This window comes from Lepisma saccharinum, chromosome 23 (assembly GCF_977018435.1).
Source record: "Lepisma saccharinum chromosome 23, izLepSacc3.1, whole genome shotgun sequence".
In the NCBI taxonomy this organism is placed as follows: Eukaryota; Metazoa; Arthropoda; class Insecta; order Zygentoma; family Lepismatidae; genus Lepisma; species Lepisma saccharinum.
In genome coordinates, this window is record NC_139251.1 from 30,937,309 (window position 1) to 30,965,273 (window position 27,965).

A 27,965-nucleotide genomic window follows, 5' to 3' on the forward strand; every position below is an offset into this window, starting at 1 on the left:
GTTAAAATAACTTCATGTTCTGCGCCTTCTGATAAGCAAATCTGTAAATTTAATTTGCACCCACTTTTCTTCAGAACCATTCATGTGGAGGAAAAAAAAAAAAGAGTTCAATGTAGGAATGGTCGCCGAGACGATTAAAAAGACATTATTCAAGGGGAAAACGTTTGGAGGGGTGGGTGTTTGACATCGAGAATACTCCTAAATCCAACATTAAATCGTCGATTACCGATTAACGTGAGAGTAAATAATGATCTACCACTTTGATATGTGAAAATGCGCAGTTTCATAAAGCTTGTTTTCAGTTCATTTTATGCTGATGGGCTAATCGGGACTAAATATACAGTTTAAAGTGAAATTCAATTCCAAACCCGAATGATTATCGACTGCCACGCTGTTTAATGACGTGTCCTAGAATACGCATTGGGTGAAAACAGATCGCAAGTTGCGCGTTTCCTTTTTCACGCTGGATTACAATGCAAGTCAAGGAAGGAGTTTCGACTGCTCCCTTGAATGGGGAAGGAGGGTGAATGACGTTGGTTGAAGCAAAGAAAAGTGACTTTTTTTTACCATGTATTTTACACAGCCGAACCAGAACGAAAATTACAGCCCTGCATTTATTTCTTTTTGTCTGGTGCCTAGAGAGGTTGTGTTGTTTCTCCCGAGAGATCTAATCTTACCAGTTAATCTTGTAACAGACAATGCTCCAGTAGACCCGTATAAAATCCAACATTCATTCTGCCCGATTATCTCTGGACTTTTGCTGGCACCAGTCTGACTGGTGTCAAGACTCTTCGAGTTTCGCTTGCAATAAGCGAGAGATTGTTTTCCTTTCCATTGGTCTCAGTGCAAACGGGTTTCTCATGAACTAGAATTGTAAGAATTTCCTGGAAAAGCAACGACTGTGCACAATTGAAACAAAGTAACATTATTTTAAATTCTCTTTTGTGAAAACTTTTTCATGTTCTATTTTCCTTCTCGCAACACACATCCTGTGCATAACAGGTTGTATAACTACCAGGATAAATGGTGTTACCATCTCCTAGGCATCTTTGTGTCCGTTTGAACTGCCTTTAAGCTGAAAATTGGCGCAAATTCCAATAACGACCCCTTCGAAATAACGACCCTTTTCCCAGGAACTATGAAAGGTCGTTGAATCGAGAGTTGACTGTATATTGTATGTCACTGCAACATAAATATTTTACATTGTTACTTCTGCTGCTTTGCTATGAAATGTATACAACACCTTTCATGTACTACAACGAGGTTATCATCTAATTTGACCTTCAATAATGCATATATTCATTTGACCTTCAATATTACCTAACCCATATTATACCTGTTTAATTATTTATATGTTAGTAAGGTAAGATTGCAGCACTATGTCTACTTATATTGAGATGCTGTTCATACAAAACTTCGGAAAAATAATCTACACTTTTTAAGTCTATACTTGTGACGATCCATAAACTAATATTATGAACCTGTTAACTGGTGAGACATTCTTTAAAATAAAACAAATATTATTATATTAGAAATTATATTACACCGATATCCGACTCACCTCATAAATATATTATTAGCGATGTTACATAAGAAATGAACATTTACATATATTGCATAACATGCTATGCGATGTTGTCAATTGCTTTACAATATCAATAATATTTACATATTATGTTTGTCAAATAGGATTTTGCAAATTGCAATGCCACGAACGATAGAAGTACGTTTACTAAATCACATGGTATAATGTTAAAACATGCATTCATCAAACTTAAGTTCCAGAAATAGTAGATCAAGAAATAAGATGATCCAAATGCTTTTATCTTTCACTGTCTAAGTTCACTTGTTGGAATAAATATTGAAAATAGATCCTTTCAATCAACTGAAGGATTCATTTTACCAAAATTGTCAATCAAATCATACTTATCCGAGTCCATTTTCACATGCAATAAAATTCAGTTTAGATCCTCTTCATGTCACGTATTTTCAATTTTAGAATTGCGCAATTCCCGACTTACTACCGTAGGTCATATGTCAACATTTATCCAATATGGATATTACAGATTTAATGTGACATAATAATCAACAGATTCATCTCGTTTATAACAAAATGTAGACAGATTTAATCTGCTGAAAATTGTACGTCATCATTAGAGCCCGGAAGTTTGGCAAAATGCCTCTTTTTATCTTTTTATCCGGATATACGTTTTTTATGTTGTTTCGAATGTTTTAGAAGCCTTTTCATTTTGCCTATTTTGGACCCCACTGCCTATTTTTAATTATAATGCCTTTTTTGCCTTTTTCAACGAAATTGGACCATTTTTTTAAAAAAAAATGTGTAATGTGAATTATTTTTTTTCCAAAGAAACGTTGCATTTATTTTTCTTCCGTTCATTATGTGAATAATTTTCGCCTTATTTAAGTAATATTGAACTCACGCATGTTTCAACATTGCTGAAGGAGAAAAGTGTGAGGAAAAGTATTTCATGCTGAGTTAGGATATTGCCTTTCGGTTAACATTTCCTTGTGCATGATTGACTGCTGAAAACCTGTTGCAGAACATCTGCACAATTACGTCATCACGTCCAGCATCCGTGTCAGGAGGTTATTTACAAGAAACAGCACTAATGTCCAAGGGCCTTTGCATGGATTCCAAAATCAAGTTCTGTATCTTTAGTTTAGTTCTGCACTTTGGAGGGAAAGGATTGTGTAGTTGTCATTATGCCGAAATTTAATGTGCCATTAAGTGGTAAGTTACATGGTTACGTGCGTGAATTTGGTGAAAATTGAAATGCTCTACCCAATGTAGATTTTAACATTTTGCCAGAAATTATAGATGAAAGTAAGCGACTTCCAAATGTGCCTTTTTTGGGTTTAATTTGCCTTTTTTCATTTTTAGTGCCTATTTTCCACATTATAAATGCCTTTTTGCCTGCCTATTTTAACGAAAATAAATGTCTGAACTTCCGGGCTCTAGTCATCATACATCCACTTCCATCTTAAAGATTGCAGTGTTTACAACTTTTACACTTATCACCATTTTCACAGAATACACACTTGTAAACATTTTTCATGTGAGAAATATTATATTGTGCCTTCTACTAATTTGAATTTTGTTGTATAATATATTATGCACAATAAATTATTTTATAAGTTATTCATTTGCTTGTTTTTATTTCTTTTAAGTCAATAAATATTAACCAGAAGTTTCTCATCTTTAATGGGAAAAATGGTTTTCCCCATGTGAAATAGATTTTTCCCTCAGCAAGAGTTGGCAACAATGATAAGTTTACTTTCTTGGGATTACCATGTAGGGTGCTTCTAATCTAGAATTGTGAATTTTAATGTGATTTTGAGATAAACACAACTTCATTTTGATAGAATATAATCACAAATCACATGCAATATGAGTGTGTAATCACATAAGCACCAAAAACCTATAGAATCCAAACTCAATGAAGTTTTTATGCTAGTATCAATATTACCGTAAGTACTACATTGATCAATTTCAACTAAAATTACATCGCCAATCTTAAATGTTTCAATGCACTTGAAGTACAGAAGTGTACTCCGAGTTAATACTATTTTAGAAAGTTTTAAAATTGAAGTTTAATTTTTCCAGAAGAATAATATCAGCTCAAAATAGTGTCAAGCTATTTAAATTATTAGATTATAATGGTACGTGGTCTAGTACCGTTATAGTACAGTTTAAATGGTTTGTTAGTAGCTGATAAATGCTCAAAAATGCTTCATAATGCAACACATATTTGTAATTCTCGAATACAAAGGGAGTTAGTTCATCATTTGTTGAACAGTTCAATTTAAGTATTTATAATTTCAGGCACTGCAGTATGTCTATAATAGTATTATTACACTGTATTAGGAGAATGTATGCAATTCAGTGATGTATACATCTATTTGTACTTTTACCTGAGAATATGTGTCTTTGATGACAAAGTTGCTCACTTGAGCATAGTTCATGTTCATGCTACAATGAAGTTCGTTGGAAATCGTCAATGTTTCATACTGTATCGAGACCACTTCCCCATTGTTCCACATTATCCCCAGACATAAGGCGTTATTGTCCCAAACTCTTCAAAATGTTGCTCATGTGCACAGAAGCGTATTCACAACTTTCTCTACTCAAATTACTCTAAGTGGCGGCTCACAATGATAATGGTTAGTGCTTGTGCAGACAAAAATAAATCCGAAATTCAGATCCACTGGCTTTACTATCCACATTACAGATGGTAAAAAATCCAGATTTGACCATCCCTAATTTTTAAGTGTATTGGTGCTATACAATCACTTCTGCCACCACTTCCTTTTTTTATCTTTATCAATATTAAATCTTGTATCATACATGATATACATACAGTAGAACCTCAATTTTAAGTTTTTCAGGGGACCAAGGCAAAAAATTTAAAATGCGCAAAATATAAAATGTGAGGAAATATAAAATCCACGTTCCATTGTATGTATTTTTTTTTTCAAATAAATCAGATTGATCCGTAATCAACTTGTTTAATTCTACCTACAAAAATGTTAATTCCCACTCCAAGTGTTTACGCTCCTTATTCCATTATTATAATTTTAAAGTAGGTATATACTCAAAACACTAAACACAATTGTATATGGTGCAAAAAAACAACAAAAAACAAGAATAGATAGGAATGGAACTAGTCTATGGGTCAAATTAATGATTAGTTGGGGTGGGGGGGGGGACTGACAAATTTCATTGAAGCCTATCAATAAATAAGTTTGCATTTCAAAAGTAAAACTCAGATTCCATTTTAAGGACAAGAGGTAAAGTGTCCTTCATGGGGTGCAAATAAGAGGAAAATCCATGTTGCCTGGTGTCAGGAGGAAGATGGAATTTTATATGGGCACATATGGAAGAATTACATTATTTACTGTAGGAAAATGTTACTTAACCTTTAGTAGATGGATGGTAAAGATGCCTTACCATCATGTGTATTCCGTTCAGGATGCTGGTATACGTGTCTCACCAGCACCAATTTGCAGAAACTTACACATCATTTCTTTAAAACTACACATGATATTTCACTTCACTCTCGTCTTTGTTCATTTATATATATTATGAAAGTATGACATATTCGATTTACAAAACAATATTTCTTTTGTTCCCATAATAATGGAATACTTTCACCCCCCCCCCTAATTGAGGGATGGCCATTACATGTGCTCACAGAGTGGTCTTTCGTTGTGCTTCCCTACAAATTTAATGCATAGGGCCGATTCTAGAAGCGATTTTCCAGAAATGTTCACATAAGCTGGCAACACTGCTTTTCTTACACATTGTTATTACTTTTTCCCCCAAGAACCGTAAGAGATATTTACACCGGGTTTTCTGCACTATAAAGCCTCATTCATTGAGATATTTTTCAATGCTTAACAATATCACTTTACTCCATACAGAAAATCAGGTAGATTAATAACTGGCGCAGGTAGCGTTAAAATTTTTCCAGAAATGCACTTTTGAGTGAGAAAAGGTATAAGAAATTAGACGTCTGATAACTGATGCCATGTCAATGTGTCACTTGCGACCAATGTTGGTCATGTGCAGGATTTGATGATTTATGACTGGCAAATTTATGAATTGGATGAAAAAGTTACATTCTTGGGACATATCTCTGTGAAATTTAGAAGATTTCACACTTCCGCATTGCACAATTTAATGGTTCAATCCTATTAATTTCGAAGATCCACTGTCTCCATTCACAAAAGGGTACGGCGTTTGAAGCGTGTGAAATCTTCTAAATTTCACGTAAGTAATTTTAAACCGCGTTTACCGCAACCATCATGAATATCTCTGTAGCTGGCAACACTAGCGGGTAGAAATTTTGTCAACAGACACACGCAACATGTGCTTAAATATTGGCCCTACATTTGATTGAAAAATAAAAATCATAATTTTGCACCAAAATTTGACTTTAAAGTGTAAATTTCTATGCACCTGGCAACCCTGCCATTCCAACATAGCTGCCGGAGCTTGTTTACGAAATGGTCAGGGTGATTCATAAATGCGTAGCGAAGATAATTCAGGGTATGCAGGAGCAGCCTACGAGTCCAATTTCGGTACAAAATCATGATATAGACTATCGAAACTGCGCAATACTTCATTTGATTTTGTCTGTGGAAATATATACATGCGTGCGTGATTGTAATAAATTATAGTTATAATATATTTCAGTACTTTCATTTAAAGTAGAAATATCTGTTGGACTACTGAAATCGCTTGTGAACATGTGGACCTTCCGAAACTTCAAGGATAGATTAACAAGGACAAAGTATCTCAAATTGGCCCTGAGATACCATATCGTGCTTCTACTGGGCTGACAAGGTAAGTCACAGTGTAGTATTCCCATGTCTGTCATTTGCAACAAGAACGACATGTGAGGATATAAATTGTGCTGTGTGTGACTGCTGCGAGGAACATAGCACGATCATGAAAAGAAAAATACTCACTGATGAGGAAATTTAAAAATGGGCAAATAACTGGCCATTTTCCACCGCAAAATAAAGAAGAGAAAAATATTATTTACTCACATACCTCTCAAAGAAAGATACCTCTTCTTGACAAGTCTATATATAAAGTGTTGGAATAGAGTTGAAATGTATGATGCATTAGCTCCACAGAAATCTCTTGCAATTGGTTCCCAGTTTATATTGCTTTTTTTCGTTATATTCATCCTGTAAAGCCTAGAAATATATAAGACATTTCTACATCACTTTTAGATATATAGGATGTTGCTCTAAAACACCAACAAACTTTCACAGCTCATACAAGACATCGTGATGAATAACTTTTGTATTTTCCATCATATAAGTAATAATTCATGTTAGGGGGAATAAAAAACGTGGTTGATAATTAGAAGATGTAAGTGTACTAAAATGATTTTCACGAAACTTACTTGTAAATGTTCTATTAATTTTGGTCGCCTCTGCCACCATCCACTTGGGGAACTCAATGCTTCACTGTTAGGTTGGCTTCCAGTTCCTGTTGCTTCCTGGCTTACTGCTAGGGGCGCTGGTGTAGCCAGTTCGTCTGCTTCATGTGATAGGTTTGAGTTGTTGCAAAAGCAGGAGCCAAACATGATGTGCCTGACCACTGTCGATATTCAGCTCATGCGGAAAGTGTACAACTTTTGCTCCCGCTGTTGCAACAACGCACACCTATCACACGCAGCAGATGAACTGGCTACACCAGCAACCCTAGCGGTAAGCGAGGAAACAACAGGAACCGGAAATCAACTTAACAGTGAAGCATAGAGTTTCCCAAGTGGATGGTGGCAGAACATTTAATAGAACATTTACAAGTAAGTTTCGCGTAAATAATTTTAGTACTCACTTACGTCTTCTAAATAAGTAACAGGTCAATAAAAATCCTTGTGCTGTCATCAATACATATTCAGAGAAACACAGGAATAGAAGCCGAACAGAGTAAACAACGACGACAATGCAAGGTAAAACGGACTATGAGATTTGGAACCTGGAACATCACCTCCCTCTCAGGAAAAGAAGTGGAGATTGTAAAGGAAATGGAAAAATACAAACTAGAAATATTAGGTATTAGCGAAGTCAAAAAGAAAGGATCAGGAGAGGTTGATATGGAAAAAGGATATGTTCTCAGGTATTCAGGAGTAGAAAGAAGGAGTAGAGCAAAAGAAGGTGTGGGAATTATTATTAGCGAAAGACTGAACACTAGAGTAACTGACTGGAAAGCAGTTAACTCTAGGATAATAAGAATGAATTTGGAATTGGAATTAAACCGTAGGATTACCATTATACAAGTATACACTCCTACAGAGGATAAAGATGAACTAGAAAAAGAACTATATTACAATTCCCTCCAACAAATATTAGATGAGGCTAGAAATGTAACGGAAAACGTTATTATAATGGGAGATTGGAATGCTAGAGTGGGAAATGAAATTAGACGAGGACATGGAAGTTTGGGAAGGTATGGTGCTGAAAAGACCCGAAACATCAATGGAGATAAAATGCTGGAGTTCTGTATTGATAACGAGCTCCGCATCGGAAACTCCTTCTTCCCGCATAAAAGAATACATCAAATTACCTTTGAAGCAATTAGCAGGGGAGCACAGAGTACAATAGATTACTGCGTATATACAAAAAAACACCCATTATGATGTAATGGATGTAAGAGTTTTTCGCAGCGCCGAGCTCAGTACTCAACATAGACTGCTAGTAATGATGACCCGATTCAAACCACTACCTGCACCAATTAGGATAAACCTTACTAAACTTAAAATATCAACATTAGAAACCCAAAATAAAAGAAAGGAGTTTCAGAGGAAACTGAAAGAAAAACTTAGAGAAAAAGAACAAAACCATGGACAAGAATGGAATGTGGAAAATAAATGGAAAGTAATGAAAGAAAGCCTCAATGAAGTTGCAACAGAAATATGTGGAATATTAAAGATAACAAATAAAAAGAAGCAGACAAGATGGTGGAGCGATAATGTGAAAGAAAAAGTTGCAATTAAAAAGAAAGCATGGCTAAAATACTTAAAGACCAAAAGAATGGAGGACAAAGAAGCTTATATACAGGCAAGAGATACAGCAAAACAGATAGTGAGAACAGCGAAGAAGGAAACCTGGGAACAATTGGAAAGGAAATAGAAGAAAATCATAAAAATAACCCAAGAAAATTTTGGCATGTGTTGAAAAATCTGAAAGGAAAACGAGGAAAGAAAATAAGGAATATCAAAAACAAGAATAACGAGGTGAAAACCAATATGAAGGAAATTTTAGATACATTGGAATGAATATTATGCGGAAACCTTTAGAGAAGAAGAAGAGGAATTATATGAGGAAAGACCCATGAGGGAAGAAAATGAGAACGTGCAAGCTGAGGAAGAAATCCAACTAAAAGAAGTACAAGAGGCAATTAAATCTTTAAAAACTGGTAAAGCACCCGGTTGGGATAATATACATCCAGAATTTATAAAATATGGAGGAAAGGAAATAGTAAAATGGATATGGGACTTATACAGACTAATATGGGCAACAGAGAGAATACCAAAAGATTGGGAACAGAATGTAATAATTCCTATACATAAAAAAGGAAGTACCCTCGATTGCTCAAACTATAGAGCAATATGCTTAGCGCCAGTGGCCCAGAAACTATATTCACACATTATAGAAAAAAGATTAAGGCAACAAGTGGAAGATAAATTGGAAGAAGAACAAGCAGGTTTCAGGCCTCATCCTCAAACTCAAGATCTAATCATTTCCCTGAGGAACGCAATAGAGAAGATACTAAGCAGAGGAGGGGAAATATTTACAGCTTTTATTGACTTAAAGTCTGCCTTCGACAGAGTACCAAGAGGACAAATATGGAAGGCCCTTCATCAGTTCCAAGTAACGTCAAAACTGACTAGAATAATTCAAAGTCTATATAAGAACGTTAAAGGAACGGTTAGAATAAATGGACAATCCTCCAAGGAATTTAATATGGGAAAAGGAGTAAAACAAGGTGATGGACTTAGTCCTCTTCTTTTCATATTATTCATGGATCAAATTATAAAGCAATGCAAAAGAAGAACAAGAAAATGTAAAATTGGGAATTATAAGATGAAACCGGTATGGGTACAAACATTAGTATATGCTGATGATATTGTTCTCCTAGCAAAAGATAGCAACAGCCTACAAAATGCTGTCCTAGAGTGGGGCCGAGCATTCAAAGAACGAAAGATGGAAATCAACGTTAGCAAGACGAAAGTCAAGCACTTCACTAAACAAGAACCAGCAAGGATGCGCATTCATTGGAATAATAAGATTCTAACAAGTAGAACAGTTTGAATATTTAGGAACCATACTAACTGCGGACGGGAAAATGGACTCTGAAATTAATCACAGAATTCAGAAAGAAAATAATCTGTACTATAATATTAGTAACACCATTATAGGTAAAAAGGAGATTAGTAAAGAAACAAAAATGAAAATATATAAAACAGTCTATCTCCCCACGCTATTATAGGGATCAGAAAGCTGGATAATGCAAACTAAATTGGAGAGCAGACTTACTGCTACTGAAATGAAATTCTTAAGAAAAACTGTGGGAAAGACAAGGAGAGATATGATACGAAACACAACAATAAGAAGAGAATGCCTGAATCAGGAACCACTGATTGAAATCATCGAGAAGAGGGAATTAGGCTGGCTGGGACATCTTATTAGGATGGAGGAAGAGCGTAAACCGAAACAAATATTTGAGGCCCGACCAGAAGGAAAGAGAGGAAGGGGACAACCCAGGTTGAACTGGAACCAGTACATTTATGGACTGGTACAGAAGAGAGGGAAGACACCGGACGAAGTGAAAAGACTGGCACAGGATAGAACTTATTTTAAGAAGTGGCTGAAAGGACCCGACGCCTAAGTGGACATAAGGGAAAAGAAGAAGAAGAAGAAGCTGTCATCAAATTTTCAACCATAAGCAAGTGAAGTTTGCAAAGGCAACCCAATCAGCTGTTTAGGATCATACCATTGTGTTCGTGAAAACGTGGTGTTCACCACATCATCGTCAGCTTTAGTCAGTGGTAAGAGTTTGTATCACCACGAAGGGAGACATATTAGTTATAATGTTGTTAAAATTTTACCAAGGAATATGGTTACTTCCCTCAAAGTTATTCCTATATGAACATGGGGGTACTCAGGCACAAGCAAAGGCTAAGTGAGGGGAGACTGTCCACTTTAGTTTGTGAGTATGCAGCCATTTGGGAGAGATTCAGTTTCCATTGGACACTACTTTCTTACTCTTTCACTCAGATAACATACTACGTGATAATATGCCAGTGAAGCAGTAGCATGCCCAGCACACACACTAGCAGGATGAATAGCTAAGTATAACTATCTCTCCCCCAACCTCCTTAGATCATGTTTGTATCATTATCCATGAATTGTGATGTATTTCCATTTAAAAATGACTTCATACATCTTCAAACCCTTGAACTGAACGATCACAAAATCTATCCACCGCATATTATCACTTTCCAAACCGAGAAAGTAAATGCCAGGGCAACTCTGAATGGCTAAACATATACTCGAGAAAAACTAGTTTTTTGTAGGTTCATGGTATTCGTATGAAGTCTTTAATGGGCAAACTGTGAGTTTGTTGGTGTTGTAGTGACAACTTGCATATTTTAAACTTCTATATTATTACAAAATACATAGTTCCTGAATTTCTTTTTACTTTTCTTTTATCATAATAGTTTGCTGTCACTCAATGGGTTATAATCCGAGAATCAGGCAGGGTGGCTACAAGCAAGCAGAAATGAAATTCCCTGACTTTTCCAGATTTTTCAGGACAAATTTTGCATTTTTCCCTGACAATTTTAAACAAAATCCACGTACTTGTACATGGAAATAACGAACTCTTATAGTTTCCAGGTATAGATTGTATTAAGTATCTACATTAGCTTCCCAGAAATTGACTTCATTTTCAAACTGGAAAATTCCTACAATTCACAAACTACAGAGGAATTTTTGCATTTGCAAGCAGGTTTAAATAAAATGTTTGATTATTTTTGAGGTTACGACTAAATGGGATTAATAATGATTCAGTTGTTTTAAGGAAGAAATTTTATAATTCTCATTCTTCTTAGTCTCTCTCGAGGCACGTCCAGAAAGTAAGTTATATGGTGTTAGAACTTGGCGCTCGTGGCTGGAGCACGATGCATATGCAGATAGGGAGAGAGTGGTATGTAGTTGTAATGTGGTGCAGTCGCAGTGCTGTGAAGGAAGTCTATTGAGAGCAGTGCAAAACCGGACAAGGCAATCTTCTGGTCCCCATTCACAGTGCAGAACAGTTATATTGACAAAATCCTGTTTTCCTGCTGGCTGCTTCAGGGAGGAGGGATTCTAAGGTTGTCGTTCGTTGCCCAAACAGGGGGGAAGGGTGCTGTTTAATCGCAGGTTACTTAAATAAAGGTGGGTCCTGCGCCGGAATTTAGCTTGGTTTAACTCTAAGAGAACGATGGCAGTTCTCACTCAGAAGCAGAGGCTGGCATAGATAGATCCACTGGCAATTGTGACAGATGTAAGGACTGGACGTCATAAGTGACAATATGTTCAGCTGATGGTGCAGACAATTCACGGAAGGCTGATCCAACATGCACAACTCCATACAGCTGAGTGTACATGGGTCTCTTTCTTTATATTACTTCAAGTGGACCTCACACATTTCGACAGTGATGCTACTGTAAAGACACTTCCACTAATTGGAAGCAGACACATGATATGAGCATACAAAATTTAGTGCAATGGTACAACAAATACCTGAACAATGGTGGTGAATATGTCGAAAAGTAAGTTATGGGTCACTGTAACTAACAAAATAAATGTCAATTACTAACTGATCTTCTTGTTTTAATCTATGGCTAATTGAAACTTACCTTCTGGACACTCCTATTATAAAGCTCCAGCCTATTAAATTCAATAACAATAGACGAAAAGTGAAAATTCAGTAGAACTTGGCAGAGTAACACAGATTACTGAAAAAAGTTATGCTTTTTAAATTGAATGATTAAATAGTACATATATTGAAATATTGACCTATTTTAATTATTACATTATTCCATAACTTCCCTCACTTGTAATTAAAATTCATCTCTCGTGGGGGTAAAAGGACGTGGGAGAGGAGGGTGACTTAAAATGTGAGTGAAGCAGAAAACTGAGGGGGTCAAATTTTTATAACGTTTACCATTACAGATTTCTATTTCACTTTGTCATGATATTCTTCACTAGAAACATCATGATTTGTTGGATTCTTCATTTCAAATAGCATGTCAGTGTCATTGTAAATACATGTTAACCTGTGCAAAACCATTTTTATGCAGGGACAGACCTTTTTGTATATTCCTACATAAAATAAAGTAAAGTGAGTCAAAAGAGTGATGAAATTCCAATGGCGCCCTTGCAGTCTAAAGGAGATTTCACACTGAAGCGACAGGTGGCACACAACAGCAACACAGAGAATTCACACGGAAGCGACATGAGCCTATTCAGTCCAAAGGAAACATTCACTGCACATGTGCGCACAGTAGTGAGAAAACAAGCAACACATGCAGCTTGTGTTGTCTCTTTGGTTTGGAATGATTTCTAAGGGTTTGCTTCCAAGCAATGCATGTGATATTTAGAGGTTCATCAAATGTGTCTACCCCTCCCGAACTTCCCACCTTCCATTTCTTGTTTCTGGCACTGTGGTTGTGTCCAATGCATAATAAAAGTTGACGCCAAGGACTGGCAAGAAGATTTCCTGTTAAAGTGCAGCACTTTATTACAACCTCTTTCAAATCAAATGCCTGGAAGATTCATTTCATTGCATTTACAGTTCAACAAAGAAACACTTGCGAATCAAGACAAAATTTCTTGACATTTCCTTGAATTTTTTGACCTCTTATATTCCCCGACTTTTCCCGGTTTTCCAGATCTGTCGCCACTCTGTTCAGATCATTTATAAACATGTAAAAATTGAATGAGCTTTGGATTAATAAAAGTTGTGATTTTTTACATCTACGGAGAAAAATTCACACAGAATTCCCAGTCAATAATTCATGCAGAATTCAAGGAATTCCTGATGAGTAGCCACCCTGCAATACTTCAGGCTTATCAGAAAAAAATAATAAACTGGATTTCACTTACTTCTTTATAACATCCGCTAAGATTGTGATATTAGCCAAAGGCTTGTTTAAAAACACTTGAGTGTAGAGACAGACGTTCCAATAACAAGCAGCCCTGTTTGCTGGGATGCCACTTAATATCTCCACTTTCTTCCAGTTCACTGTTATATTTGGTTTTCTTAGCTCCTCTATATCTGTGCTATCCATTGTGCTTAATATTGCTGACACTAACTTGCTTTTCATTTCAAGGGTCCATTTAATATTACATTTTTCTTTTACTCGAGCTGTAAAAAATAAAATATAATAAATGTCCTTTCTTGATTGTACTGTATAAATTTAAAATGAAATTATGTGAAATTTGTAATAAAGTAAATACAAAAAATACGCATATTTCTATGATGGATGCGGTAAACTTGGTTTTAATATTTCATAAATAAAGTTTTGCGTTTCCGAGTTTTAGATTTTTTTATTGATTAATTTTGAAGGACCACTGCCTTCATTAATTGAGAATACAGCATCTGGGACATGTGAACAACAGAAACCAGTGGCTCTCAAAGGGTGTGCTGCAGGAAACCATGAATATATACGAATAGGTATATATAAAAAAGGTAAAGGTAAAGTGCTCCCCTGTGCTTAGCACCACGCCATGAAGGCGTATAGGTATATATATGAAACATTTTAATAATAACTATAAAAATGTAACACAAACCACAGTAGAATTTTATTACAACGAGAACACATACTAAACAGACATATATTACATATTTTCATAATGTTCTTTATTCACCTTATAATTCAATTAAAACGGTGGAGGCACATAGTGGTTCGGATCCCACTTTAAACTGTAAGTCCAGTCCCGATTGGCCTTACTGTGCATAAAATGGACTTAAAACACCAACTCAATCAATCAATCAATTCAATAAGAAATATGGGTTTGTTTACATTTGCACAAGCGTTCAATACAGGGAGGAATCACACACACCTGTAACTTTTAGTCCACAGAAAAAGTCACTCTCATTTTTTGTTTGTCAATGTGCAGAATCCCTGTTCACACAAGTAGGTCCTAAAAGAACTGCAGTAGCGTAGATAGGGCATGCTTTCATAACACAGAGAACATTTCTTTTGCCAAAATTCAGAATTGAAGTAGTGTTGCTTTCCTAAATTTGAGCTTCTGTAGTAACAGCAAAGGGATTGCAGACCCAGTCACGCTCACTTCCATTGAAGAAAGGTACAGTAAGTATTGTTGTATATTATCCTCCAAACTGAGAGATATTGTAAAACTGAAGTGGAAGCAATATCAGTATCAGCTGCGTGAGGAAACATCTGAAAGTCACTATTATCACCTTTTGACTTCCATATTTTGATTTCTTTAACACAATGTCCAAATTAATTTCTCTTAATTTATTACTTTTCCTTTTTATTCACTTGAAAATGATTTACATTAATATAATTAAGGTACTCATGTTTTAGTTAAGCTTTAGCAAGGAGGATGGTGCCAGTGGCTACCGAAATTAATAGAGAATAATGTAAAACAGCTTTGCAGAAAACGTGAGTACCTTAATTATCTATTACCCCCCCCCTCTCATTCCCATAGTATGAATTAATATAATGTAACGAAAACAAAATCTACCTTCTCCTTTATTCATCTAGAGTGGTAGAGGATGCACAGCGTTATATTGCACTTAATGCAATATGTATGTGGTTTAGCATCACACTCAGGAGTGTTCAAAATGCTAAATCACACAGGGTTGCACTCTACTGTGTGTTGCTGGGGAAGCGACTGGATTGAAGCAAGTCACATGTTCAACCCAATTTTAATTACAATTGTATCCATATTTATTTGTACTCCTCTGTACAAATGCAAGTATTTAAATACAGAGAAACTGCTACTCACTTTTTCCGCAAAACTTGTGATGGTCGCAGTGGCCAATGAAATTAATAGAACTATGAAAAAAAAACAGTTTCATGGAAAAAGTGAGTACCAGTTTCTCTGAATTTATCTACTACTGTGTCTCTCATTTCCCAAATATGAAGTAAGTATTTAATTGTGGGATAGTATGATTATCTATAGATTAGTACTATAGACAGTAAAATCTTGTTAATCCAGACCCCGATAAGCCGGACTTTGCTTAATCCGGACAGGCAAAAGGCCTCCCCAAAAAAAGCAGAATGCAAGGTTTTAAATGTGGCTAGAAGTCATCAAGAGAACTTCTCAAAGAAAAGGCAGTCAACCACTGATGAAATTCTGTTTCCCGCAGACTTGGTACTGTACTGTATAGTGTATTTATGCCTATGTCCTTTAAATATACCATAATAAACGTGTTTTGTTGGTATGAACAGAGATTTAATGCACTTTCTGCTGTTCCTTTAGGTTATTTCAGTTAATCCGGACTTTCGTTAAACTGGTCAACTTGGTACTGTATAGTGTATTTATGCCTATGTCCTTTAAATATACCATAATAAACGTGTTTTGTTGGTATGAACAGAGATTTAATGCACTTTCTGTTGTTCCTTTAGGTTATTTCAGTTAATCCGGACTTTCATTAAACTGGTCAACTTGGTACTGTATAGTGTATTTATGCCTATGTCCTTTAAATATACCATAATAAACGTGTTTTGTTGGTATGAACAGAGATTTAATGCACTTTCTGTTGTTCCTTTAGGTTATTTCAGTTAATCCGGACTTTCGTTAAACTGGTCAACTTCCGCCCCCCCCCATTAGTACAGATTAACGAGGTATTACCTGAATTAAATAAGCCAGGTTGGAAGTACAGAAACAACATACTGCACATATGTGCAACAATATTCTACATGGAGAAACTGTATGCAGCAAACCAAGATGTATATATACAGGGTGTCCGGCTTAGACCTTTAACATTACAAAAGAGCATAATTTTGCAGAGAAACACAATTTCTTTACCAAAATTTACATTTTGGTAGGAAAACTCTTGCATTATTATGTTCCAGCACCAGCACTTCACAGAACCTCGATATGAGCCACCCTGTGGCACGGCAGATGTCGAACCGATATTCCAATTCTGTCCAGGTATTCACTAGCATTTGAGGAGTCACATTGTTAATCACCTGACGAATTCTGTTACGCATATCTTCTAAGTTCTCGACAGGCATACTGTAGATTTGGTCCTTGATGAACCCCCAAAATAAAAAGTCTAGGGGTGAAAGATCTGGCGAGCACGGAGGCCAAGCGGTTTAGATCCTCTTCCTATCCATCTTCTAGTAACATGCTCATCGTGAAATTCTCATACAATGATAGCAAAATGTGTCCTTTGGTTTCTGGAAGGCATTTGAGGCACAGCGTAATTCTGAAGCATGTCTAAATAATTCGTTCCTCTCTCTCTGTTTATTCAGCAAAGAAGAACGGTCCTATTATCTTCTCTTTCATTAACCCACACCACACATTAACTTTTGGCGAGTCTCTCATAATTTCACGAATTGTCACTTCCCCAAATACGGCAATTATGCTTGTTAACTTTGCCACACGTGTGGAATGCAGCTTCATCAGAAAAGCACACCTTGTCAAGAAAAGCATTGTTGTTGTCAATTTCAGTTAACATTTTGCCTGAAAACGTCTGTCTTCTAGGTTTATCATCAGGATAAATTTGTTGATGTAACTGGATCTTGTATGCCCGTAGACGTAACCTTTTGTGCCAACATCATGGATAGTAGGCCGAGGAATATTGAGCTCTAAAACTTGCACGTCTTATTGATTTTTCTTGGGCTTCTTGTCAATGCAGTGTTCAGTGTTTTCCTCTGATACCTTCCACTTTGCGTACTTCCCGCGCACCAACACAACACTTCCAGTTTCTCTTAGTTGTTTACCCCCACTTAACAATACTCACATAGGAAGGAACGTTGTCATGAATTCATGCCAAAAAGCACGATGAACAAGCTTCACAGATTTGTTTTCTGCTAGTGAAAGAATGCAGAACACTTTCTGCTGAACCGTCCAGTCGGCCATTGTGGAATTTATGCGTTACACGCGCATGCGCATCACGTCAACTCAAAGTACTGGTGATTCTTGCAAATGGCCACAGTTGCCAGTCCCATACAAACAATAAGTTTCATTTGAAATTGAATGTAACTAAAGTTATACTGTTCTGTAATGTTAAAGGTCTAAGCCGGACACACACCCACCCACCCACACCGCGACAGTGAACTCCAGGTTGTGGGTGGAGGAGTGGTGGTTATTGATGCGGAGGTTGAGGGCAGTAGATGTTTCCCCCAGGAGTGTTGTGGACCAGGATGTTTTGGAGGTTGGGGGGGGGGGGGGGAGGCCATTTGAAAACCACTCTGGGTTTGTCGGGAAATATGTTTTTGGTTTCAGGACCACTGTGGAGAATTGGGAGAAGAGAGTGTAGTGCGTGTGCCTGATTTTGTTGAGGTGGGGATGATATTGGGTGATGAGTGAGGGTGGGTTGATATAAAAGGGTCAGTCAGTGAAACAGACCACCTCGTATATCTCCACCTGTAGATGCTGGAGTTGCTCCATGAAACTCCTGCCACTGGAAGGGGGTTCTGTTGTTTCCCGGTAGATGGTAGTCGCATTGCAGGCTTGTGTGAAGCAGTGTGAGTGTGAGCCATGTGAAGTGCAGACGTGCAAGGACTTGCAGTCTAGCATATCATGGGAGCCAGTAAGGAAGAGCAGCGAGCAGAAGTGGAACTCCAGTGGCAGTAGTTTTGTGGAACCGTGACATCTACATGTCGAGATATACAAGGTGGCCTGTTTTCGACTGGCTGATCCTTATATAAACATTTAGTTTAATTAATAATAGCATGTCAGCAGGAGTCAATAGAAGCATATACAGAGCATTCCCTGACATTCGCTACGAGACTCGGCAGCAAGCAGGTTGGCGTCAGCGTTTGTCTTTCCCGGCAAACGGGGTCCGCGACAGTCTGTAGAGTCGGCTATTAAAATTACAGTTTTCATATTGTGTACTAACCTTGACTACAGAAGGTGTTGAAAATGATGTCCCTCTGCTGCAACACATTCCTGGCATCTCCAAAGGAAATTGGCATTTACACGTGCAAGTTCGTCTACCGTAATTCTCCCAATTTCTGGTACAAAACTCTCTTTTAACTCACGGATAGTGTGCGTATTGTCTTTGTATACTTTATTTTTTACATTTCCCCATAAATAAATATTGCAGGCTGACAAATCGGGGGACCTAGAGTGTTTTTGAAACACCAGTTTTTTGTGAGAAACGGCGGATAGATTTCCGAGGAGAATGTTCTAACCTTTGTCCTATCTCGTCAAGTTTTTCCTCAGTAAGTAAAGTGGGTTTTTAATTACACTTTTATTCAGAACTGACCCTGTTACTCTAAACTTTTTTACGAGGTTTAATATAGTGGTCCTATGTGGAACGGGAACACCAGGAAATTTCGTTGCAAAACGTCGTTGCACTTCTCCGCAATTCCTCTTTCCGAAGTAACACTCGACAAGATAAATCCTTTGTTGTAATGTAAACGTTTGTTGTGCTATATTAAGCCACAATCTTCCACACATGGACACGACACAACACAACTTCCGAGGGAGGATTATACTGGCGTCAGTCTGCAACGTCAACAGAAAGGGAAAGAGAGCGAAGGCAGGGAGATCGAAAAAACAGACTGTATGTAGCATGCGACTGTCGCGGGCCCCCTTCACCGGGAAAGACAATCGCTGACGCCAGGCTGCCTGCTGCCGAGTCTTGTAGCGAATGTCAGGGAATGCTCTGTATTTGATATCAGCATAGTACCAGAAATAAAATAAATGTATTTAAAGTAAGTCTTGAAGCTTTCATGTTGACGAATGATAAAAATATTCTCTCGGGAAATCAACCAGGTGAGCTGTAATCTTTTCCACAACTCATCTGGTCGATAGCTCGAGATAATATTTTCATCAAAATACACATATGTTTAATGATACAAATGGTACAACAAATTACAAAATACAATGAAGGTAAGGTGTATTTTGCTTATGAAAACTATACTCACGAATAATTTCAAGTTAAGATGAGTAAGACATAAAAATATTTGATATCAACTGAAACTTAAGAAATGTAGAAAAGAATTCAACTCTGGGGGAAGGGGAGGATATGGTAGGTATTGTTATTGAGTGGAAAGGGTTACAAAGACAAAAAAATTCCTTGTGACACTGTGCTTAAAGAGATTTACCTACAAGCTTTCTTTAATGAGTTTTAGAACTTTTTGGAGTCTATCCAACATTCAATTTAAATGGAGATTGTCTGCATCATACTGCTCTATACTGTCAGGAATGATGGAAGTCAGAGAATCTAAGGGTTTTTACATCATTGCATTTCAAATTCTTGTGTGTGTGTGTGTATGTTTTTTCACATATGGCCATTTTGAATCTTGCATCATGCATTTCAAACAGTTGCGGGTTATGTATATGAGCTTCACATTGAAATCTGACATACAAATAAAACAAGAAATTTGAAAACCAGAAGTAATACATTCAAAATATATCTCTTTGCTCGGCCATCTCCCTCCAAACCCCCTACCAAAGTCAGGTTGTTCTATTTTTAAAAATGCACTGAAATTGATCCTTATCACTGACATATGAAAACATGACAGAGTAATTCAGGAGGTAAAATGTATAACCGTGTACATTAAAAAAAAAAAAAAAAAATGGGGAATACTTACATGAAGAGATGCCTTCTTTAAGTTTCTGGTAATGCACAGAAAGTAGACACGAATCCCTGGTAAAAATTTTGGAAAGAGTTTCAAAATTTACTGCATACTTAGTAACTAAGTATTTTATCAACTCATCTTCCTCTCTTGAAAATCTAAGTGAGAAAAAATTACTTTTGTTAAATAAAACATCTTGTCCAAGTTTTACTGAAGCAGCTATAATTAGTAACCAAGGTTACAAATGTACACTGTAAATTAGCATTTTCATTTATTAATAATATTAGGAATGGGCAGATATGTTTTTTTCCCAAATACCGATAAAGTACAACCAATATAAAGTTACAAATGATAATATTAACTAATATATATGAGAGGGCAAGTGTTTGAAATTGATGTGGGGGGAAAAAAAAGTAATTGAAAATTACAGATAGTGTAACTAGCCTGGAATATACATCCCATAAAGGATGCTCACACTTTCTTAATCTGAAAACAAAGACTGCAAGCTGAGGCTTGATTTCAAACCAACCCAGAAGTTTGAACACTGGGAAGCACACAGAAAGAAACTAATACAAGAAATACGAGGTTGATCAGCATGCTCTGCCCCACACCTAGAAGGTTTTGCCAGAGGGCCATTTAACTACTCTTATTTTTCAACATAGTCCCTTGCAACTTGAATGCACTTTTCTAGTCCGTGCTTTAGGGTTTCAATTCCGGTACGGAATACATTTAACACTTCAGAATCGCTGCTAAAACTCTTCCAATGCAAGTGGGTCTTTTTTTTCTTGGGGGGATTTGGAAACAGGTGGTAGTCACTGGAGGGTAAGTCCAGGAAATGAGGTCGGTAATTAACCAATTGGAATTGTGCTGTGTGTAAAGTAGCCATTGCAATTTGTGGTGTGAACTAGCACATTATCATGCTGATAGAGGATACCCCTGGGCAAGCTTTCCACGCCTCATTGTTTTATAGCATTTCATACTTTTTCAATTAGGCTAGTAACTCATGGTGCCTTGTTCAAGGTATTCCACCAGCAGTATCCCCCCCCTTTACATCCCAAAATATGGAAGCCATAACCTTGCATTTGGACTGTCAAACCTTGAACTTCATTGGTGCTGGAGATTGTAAGCCCATAGTGTACGATAGCTCATTGGTGACGTATGGAAGACTCAATATACATGTGACTAAGGTAGGGTATGCCATTGGCTAGACTTCTGTGCTGGATGAGCGAGGAGTTTGGCATGGCAGATCCTTGCCGACTGGGGGAGACGTAGGACTAACTGCACCCAGGCTGAGTATACTGTATTTCCGTGTATCACCCTTTTCGGCCTGCATGGCCTGGTGTAATTTGCCTAACGTTAATATAGATATTTCGACTTCTTAAAAGTGCTAAAGAAGGATTTTTTTTAAGGGTAGATTGCTCCGGGTCATGTTGGCTGTGGGGGTTTTGGGCAGGGCTGCAGTTGACTCATATAGCCGTTACATACTGACTTTTGACGACTTAATTGGACTGACTGTTACAATTTAATGAGGAGATTATATATGGTTATTTTTGTTGAGTAAACTAAAACGTTGTTCTTCGGTGTTTAGTTGGGATGTGAATTAACCATGTGATACATATATAAATTTCGAAAGTATATTTACTGATTTGATTTGTTAATAAATATTATGGTTGAATGAATATTAAGTTTACATTAAATAGTTTAATTACCTACTGAAGATAATTAACTTCCACTGCGCCGATAATATAATCCACGTCTCACTTCTTTATTATTTATAAAGGGGAAATAAGAGACGTAGAGGATTATAAGATGAATGGTGTTTCCACTGCAAGCTTAGCATTTGTGGTGCACCCACGTTTCATCCATTGTTACAAAACTTTAAATGAACCTCTTTGTTGGCATTGATGAAGGAGAGAAGCTCCTGACTTTTAACTTGAAGATCCCTCTTCTGATTTGGCATGAGCATTTTCAGAACCCATCATACTGAAATATTTTCAAGTGCAAACATTCTGTAAATGTGGCCTGTACACTACCATACGAAATCACACAGATCTCTACTAAATATTGGATAGTCACGCGGCGGTCACCCACAACAATATCATTAACTTTACTGATGATTTCTTCACTCACAACTGTCAGTCATTGGGGTCCACCAGCATGTTCATCTTCACACGACTGCCTTCCGCACTTGAATTCCAGACACCATCTTTTAACCATGTCATATAAGAGGGCAGACTCTCCTGCTGTCTTCCTATCATTAATCGTTATAAGTGTCTCTTGGTGAGTTTTTTTCTTTCAGCAAATATTTGATGACTGCACAAATCTCTGTTTTCTCCATCATCTTTGGAATACTTACACATCTCACACTTCAGTCACACATATAACAAAAACCAAAAAGCATGAGATCAGAGAAACTTGATGGGTGTTCATGATTAAGATAGGCCATGCAGCACACGAAAAAGATTTTCCCTCCAAGATCTGGAAGTGTTGGATTGATTTGGTGTTTTAAGTCCACTTTATGCACAGTAAGGCTAATCGGGACTGGACCTACAGTTTAAAGTGGGATCCGAACCACTTGTGCCTCCACCGGGTATCGAACCCGGGACCCCTTAAGATCTGGAAGTGTGTCAGGGGCACAGCATGCTGATCAACCCTTGTACAGTCAACTCTCGATTCTACGACCCCGAGTATAACGACCTTCTCGAAGTAAGGACCCTTTTCCCGGGAACCGTGAAAAATTTAGAAAAAATTAGAAAAATTTGGAAAAAAAAGTTGAAAAATTGAAAGAAATCAGCTGAAAAATGCGTTGTTTTTTCCTCCACTCATTCCCTTTACGAGCGCTCTAACGCTCACAATTGGGTCTGAACTAAAAATAGACACCACCACACCATGCTTGAGTGATATCCAATAGCACTTGACTTCTGCCCTCCCCTCCCTCAAGCGCACCAATGTTACCCCGCACCCGACAGCCGCTACCCAACACGCCAGGCTTGTTTTGCCAGGCTTGCTCTTGGATACGCGAGAAAAGAAGATCGAATGTGCTTGGATGTTATTCTAAATCGACTCGACTTGTTTCCTTGTCCTAAGAGCTGCTTAAAACTCGCAGAGGAGGAGGGGGGGGGGGGGAGCAGCCTGAAATGACTGCTGGACTTGCAGACTTTGCCAATGTGTATGGCAGGTCAAGCTCTTTCATCGATAAATACACCACCTTGAGAGATAAGATCGCAGGAATGTTCGAAAATACAGATGCATGGCACCTGGAAGTCTGGCCCATCTGTCCAGCTCTGACCTAGAGTTCAGCAGGTTCCCGTGAGTGAGCAACTCTCGGCCTTGTAGACTACAACTTCCGGTAACAGCTTTCATTCAAAAAGTGTTCTTTGTTCCCTGCAACACTTCATAAAAAAGCGAAACTTTTAGAGATAATCAAAACCACATTGGTGAACTAAAGATCGTCAACCTGCTTAATGCGCTGCCATCCAGGTTTCCACAAAAGTTTACTTCGATCTTACGTGCATCATAACCCCCGTTTCCCACTTCATATGTTTTCCTAATTGTGTCAATGTCGTTATATCTGCCATAAAAGTGTTGGCTGACTGACTTCTCCCTCTTTTCCTGTCAGCAAACGTAGGGGGGGGGGGGGTGCGATGCAGCTTGTTTCAGCCCCGATTTTCTTGCTGATAAGGGCTGATTACAGGCGAGGGTGGAAAAGGACCCACCCCTCTTCCTTTCCTTTGACGTCTAAAATGGGGCAACCAATTCTGGATATATTCTTGAAACGAACAAAAACCATAGAACAAGTAAAAAAAAAAAAGTGACCCAACTCCCTTTCCCCAGCTCATTCTCCGCCACTGGTGTGCACGGCAATGTTGATAATTGCAGAATTCCGTTGTTGTTTTTTTAATGCTGTTGTCTGCATAGGAAATATTGCCTGTATTATTGTCTGTTGCATGGTAAAATGTAAAGCAAGGGTCATTTCTTTCTTCTTTACAGTGCTGTTAAAAGTTCCGTCTTCGACAGTTGCGTTATCTTTAAAATGCTGGGATTTTTCTCTTCCACCACCTGTTGCTCGAACTTCCAGCTGGTCTCCTTGTTTTTACGATGCAGCTGGCGCCAGTGTTTTGTCTAGCATCTGCAAAGCTTTTGCTTGCCGATAACAGCAATGACTCATCCAGTGTGAAGGAAAAAGTTATTGTTTTGAATCTCGCAAAGCTGTTTTGATTTGACGATAACGAAATTCGATCTCCAGAAAGGAAAACAAGAGTTAAAATAACTTCATGTTCTGCACCTTCTGATAAGCAAATCTGTAAATTTAATTTGCATCTGCTTTTTCTCAGAACCATTCATGTGGAGAAAAAAAAAAAAAAAAGTTCAATGTAGGAATGGTCGCTTAGACCGATTAAAAAGACATTATTCAAGGCAAAAATGTTTGGAGGGGTGGGTGTTTGACATCGAAAATACTCATAAATCCAACATTCAATCGTCGATTAATGTGAGAGTAAATATTTTGATATGTGAAAATGCGCAGTTTCATAAAGCTTGTTTTCGGTTCATTTTATGCTGATGGGCTAATCGGGACTAATTATACAGTTTAAAGTGAAATTCAATTCCAAACCCGAATGATTATCGACTGCCACGCTGTTTAATGACGTGTCCTAGAATACGCATTGGGTGAAAACAGATCGCAGGTTGCACGTTTCCTTTTTCACGCTGGATTACAATGCAAGTCAAGGAAGGAGTTTCGACTGCTCCCTTGAATGGGGAAGGAGGGTGAATGAAGTTGGTTGAAGCAAAGAAAAGTGACTTTTTTTTACGATGTATTTTACACAGCCGAACCAGAATGAAAATTACAGCCCTGCCTTTATTTTTTTTGTCTGGTACCTAGAGAGGTTGTGTTGTTTCTCCCGAGAGATCTAATCTTACCAGTTAATCTTGTAACAGACAATGCTCCAGTAAACCTGTATAAAATCCAACATTCATTCTGCCCAATTATCTCCCGACTTTTGCTGGCACCAGTCTGACTGGTGTCAAGATTCTTCGAGTTTCGCTTGCAATAAGCGAGAGATTGTTTTCCTTTCCATTGGTCTCAGTGCAAACGGGTTTCTCATGAACTAGAATTGAAAGAATTCCTGGAAAAGCAACGACTGTGCACAATTGAAACAAAGTAACATTATTTTAAATGCTCGTTTGTGAAAACTTTTTCATGTTCTATTTTCCTTCTCAGAACACGCATCCTGTGCATAACAGGTTGTATAACTACCAGGATAAATGGTGTTACCATCTCCTAGGCATCTTTGTGTCCGTTTGAGCTCCCTTTAAGCTGAAAATTGGTGCAAATTCCAATAACGACCCCTTCGAAATAACGACCCTTTTCCCGGGAACTGTGAAAGGTCGTTGAATCGAGAGTTAACTGTATTTGGAATACTTCCACATGGAAATAAAAATTATAAACACACAAAATGTTATTGCTAAATAATGATTTGTATGCAAATCGTGGTGAATTTGTTCCACTTGTGTGTTCCGCAAGATAAGAGTTACAAGATCCAGGAGTTTGACTAGAATACTCACAGGGTGTCTACATGTTTATCCATCAGATATTGAAACCTCCTGTATATATAGTGCAACGTTCTGTTATCTAGGGTCCTTCCAATGTACTGTATAAACTTCGTTCTTTGCTTAAGATCAAGGCCACTTCTGTACAAGTCCACAAATGGAGACGGGTCTGATACATCATATTCCTGGAAAGTCAAAACAGAAAGAGCATATTGTAACAAACATTAAAAGTTACATTGTATCATCGAAACCTATGCAATTGTGAGCACTCCTGGCGACCTCAACACCAATCCCGGGGTCCTCAAGTAAACCTGGCTTTCTGCATCAGAAATATGCATACCCACCCAACCCATTCTCCCTGCTCGACATAAAACCAAGCATGGACCTTAAGTGCTGTAAAAAAAGCAGCCTGCACATGCGGACAAAAACAAACGTATTCCCATGGATGCAGACAACAAAACCGGGAACCGGCAGCGTCAAAATCCCGATGTGTGGCAAAAGAAGGAAGTACTACGCCCACTCTGTTACAGCGGAAAGTGAAAGGCCCATGTGAACTACCACCGTCACAAACACAAGCGGGACAAGCCTTCCAGACATGATTGATCCTTCATGCCAAATTCCATCCAAATCAAATAACCATGGCGTGAAGGCCCTGGTCGATCTGACGTGGAATAACCCATTATTAATAACAGAAATATGAAAAAAAAAAAAATCTCTTCACAGTTACTACAGATTCTGCAACATGGATTACAACTATGCTAAAACAAATTGTTGTTCTTGCATTGCCATCACTCAGCATTTAAAAAAACTTCTTATACTTACATTTCCACACAGTAGGAAAACTACAACCAAAATGTGACTCACTTTCAACTTCCATGATTTCAAATAAGCATATGGGTGTAGTCAGGGTTGACAAGGTAATATACTAGTTACATTTCTTATGTAAATTATGCATAATTTACTAAGCTGTGTGTCAAATTAACTTTGCAGCAAGTTTTTGCATATGTAGATCCAATCGTGCACGCAGAATATAGTTCTGCTGAGAAGGGTTCTATTCCGACATAACTGCATCCTTGCAAGAAAACAGGTAAAATACAGACAAAATAATACATCCATTAGCAGGTATGAACTTGATCAGTTGCAATCACTGTGCAGACGAACTTGGATTTGCAGATTCGCCAACTGGAATGTCTACTGCGCTGAAGAATCGCTGAAGCTCAAGAGTGAGACTGAATATGTTGCACAGCATGTGGAATCTGTGATACCAGTGTTGCACATCCCACTATTTTAACCCTATCTTTATCCGACTCATAATTGTGCTATACAGCAGCAACAATGGCTGAATCAAGGTCTCCTGTTCAGCATGTGGTTTCACCCGAGTGTTATTTTGGACATCATCCGAAGGGAAAAGCTCTTCAAAGTCAATCAAGTTGTTTTAAATGCATATTCCTCCTTACGGCCACAAGATCAAAATAAAAAAGGGCGCGAGGTGATTTACCATCAATGTGCGCATGAACAGTATCACAGGTATTGAATGATTTGCAGTTTTGAGTTTAGAAAGAGGAAACGATTGTTTGTTGTTTGATGACAAAATCATCTCCGCGGTAATAAAATATATCCCTGTGAGAAGAAACATGTTTATTATTTGGACGTGACATGCGTCAACTCAGGGGGAGGGGTACATTGAATCAAGCGTGGAAGGATACCAGCTTGCAAAACCACCACCAGGGCTGAAGCAACTGATAAAAGAGACAGCAATGAAGGCTTTGTTGAAGGTGCATGTTTACTGTTCCATGCAAAGAAAGGAAAGGGTGATTATCAGCAAGAAATGGACAGACCAAGATTTGAATCCTGGTTTAGTGAAGTGATTCATAAATTGAAACCAAACGGAGTAATAGCAGCAGACAATGCACTCCATTGTATATATCACCAATAACAAATCATGCTCTTTTTGGTGGTATAAGTTGAAGTGCATGTGTCTTATAGTAATGCATGTATTGCGAACGAAGCAACCAAGTTTTTCATAAATTTATTTTATTTCTAACCCAAAAACAATAATTTGTCATTTAATTCAAGAGGGGCCTATCGTTGTTTACC

At 37.6% G+C, this 27,965-nt stretch overlaps 1 protein-coding gene across 5 annotated transcripts in view; it reads right to left on the reverse strand.

Moving 5' to 3' along the window:
* LOC145977713 (uncharacterized) overlaps positions 1-27,965 on the reverse strand; it is a 64,925-nt gene that overhangs the window by 2,611 nt on the left and 34,349 nt on the right. For 4 of the 5 annotated variants that reach the window (XM_083109948.1, XM_083109944.1, XM_083109947.1 and 1 more), the window contains 4 exons: positions 25,884-26,053; positions 20,334-20,476; positions 13,693-13,954; positions 6,578-6,726 (listed from right to left, as the gene is read on the reverse strand). In XM_083109948.1, coding sequence (XP_082966074.1) covers positions 6,578-6,726; positions 13,693-13,954; positions 20,334-20,476; positions 25,884-26,053 — 724 coding nt within the window. Of the gene's footprint in view, positions 1-6,577; positions 6,727-13,692; positions 13,955-20,333; positions 20,477-25,883; positions 26,054-27,965 lie in introns of those variants that run through there. The other variant, XM_083109949.1, reaches the window with a different exon arrangement.